The sequence below is a fragment of the Antrostomus carolinensis genome, unplaced genomic scaffold (genome assembly GCF_000700745.2).
Source record: "Antrostomus carolinensis isolate BGI_N321 unplaced genomic scaffold, ASM70074v2 scaffold27528, whole genome shotgun sequence".
NCBI lineage: Eukaryota > Metazoa > Chordata > Aves > Caprimulgiformes > Caprimulgidae > Antrostomus > Antrostomus carolinensis.
This window is the reverse complement of record NW_010331369.1, coordinates 20,129-21,491: the sequence shown is the minus strand read 5'-3', so window position 1 is coordinate 21,491 and position 1,363 is coordinate 20,129. Positions and strand designations below refer to the sequence as shown.

Here is a 1,363-nt window from a genome sequence, read left to right as displayed (position 1 = left end):
GGATCTGGCTTCACGCTGGCGTGGGCAGCCAAGGACCGGGGTGAGCTGCACCGCTTCCTGACACAGAACCTGTCCCTGCCCAACAGCACGGCCGAGCTGCTCCTGGGCTCCAGCGTTGATCTGCGGGAGGTGGGTGATGACCTGTGGGAGGTGGGTGGTGATCCTCAGGAGGTGGGTGGTGATCCTCAGGAGGTGGGTGACAACCTGTGCAGGTGGGTGACTACACAGCGCTACAGGGCCAGGCTTTGCAGGGCTCCACGTTGCCCCAGTGAGTGGGCACATCCTGACCCGGAGTCAGCCCTGACCACCAGCCCTGCAGGGTGGAGCTCAGCAGGCACCCAGCCAGGACTCTTCCTGCCCTGCCACCCTGTCCACCCCGTGGCATTGCTGGGTGAACGGGTGCCCCTGCTCCCGGCGCGCTCGGCAGCCCCACTCCCGTACTTGCTGCAGGTGTACCGCCTGTTTTTTGGTTCCTTTCCTTTGGTACCTGATGAGACCCATGAGCAAGACCTGTGGGATGGGTTTGGCCCCAGTGAGAAGATGACGCAGCTGGAGGTGAGGAGTGATGCCTCATGCAGGGGACATGGTGGGGCAGAGCTCGTCCTCCATGTCCCCTCCATGTGCCACCACAGGGAGATCTGGGGTTGCCCATCCTGGCAGAGGGGATGTGACAGGACATTGTCAGCTTCCCAGAGCAGCAGCAGGGATGGCTGAGTTCTGTCCCAGTGCGGGCACGGGTTCTCCCAGTGCTCTGAGGCACACCAGTGCCTGTGCCTCGGTTTCCCGTTGCGGTGGGTGATGGCACTGCCTGGCCGGTGGCTGTGGAGGGAGTGGGGGAGATGGTTGAGTGCAGGGCACCCGTGCTCCCCTCATCTGCACATCCCCTTTTGTTCCCCTCCTCATGGAGACCATGGATCTGGGTGCTGTGGGGCTGTTCACGTGTGCTTGAGGGAACGTGGGGGGAGGCACCATGGGGAGCCCCCGCACCACCTTGCAGAAGAGCCTCCCCAGCAGCTGGAGGAGCCTGCGGGAAGGGCTGGTCCACAGGGCGCTGCGGGACCCTGCGGCAGCCCCACACCGGCCAGCGCTGCTCCACCTGCTCTCCCAGGCCCTGGGCCTTGCCAGCACCGCCCCAGCACCCACCACCTCCGGCAGCCCCCAGGCCTTTGTCACCGAGATGGAGGTGAGCGTCTCGCGGGGCGAACCGGGGTGTGCGGGCGACCAGGGCGGGCACTGTAGTTGTGCCCCTGCACCCCAGGCTGTGTCCCCACAGCTCTGTGCCCCGTAGGGTGTCCTCTTCACCGGGCCGGTGCTGGAGCAGCTGACGTGTGAGCAGAGCCCGGGGGGGCTGCGTCAACTCCTG

General features: G+C 65.8%; 1 protein-coding gene across 1 annotated transcript in view; it reads left to right on the top strand.

The window, feature by feature from the left end:
• ABCA2 (ATP binding cassette subfamily A member 2) overlaps window positions 1–1,363 on the top strand; it is a gene marked incomplete at its 3' end in the record, with an annotated part of 22,337 nt that overhangs the window by 853 nt on the left and 20,121 nt on the right. Inside the window, 4 exon segments of the mRNA XM_029086277.1 lie at window positions 6–129; window positions 451–555; window positions 998–1,183; window positions 1,289–1,362. Of these exon segments, the coding sequence (XP_028942110.1) occupies window positions 6–129; window positions 451–555; window positions 998–1,183; window positions 1,289–1,362 (489 nt within the window).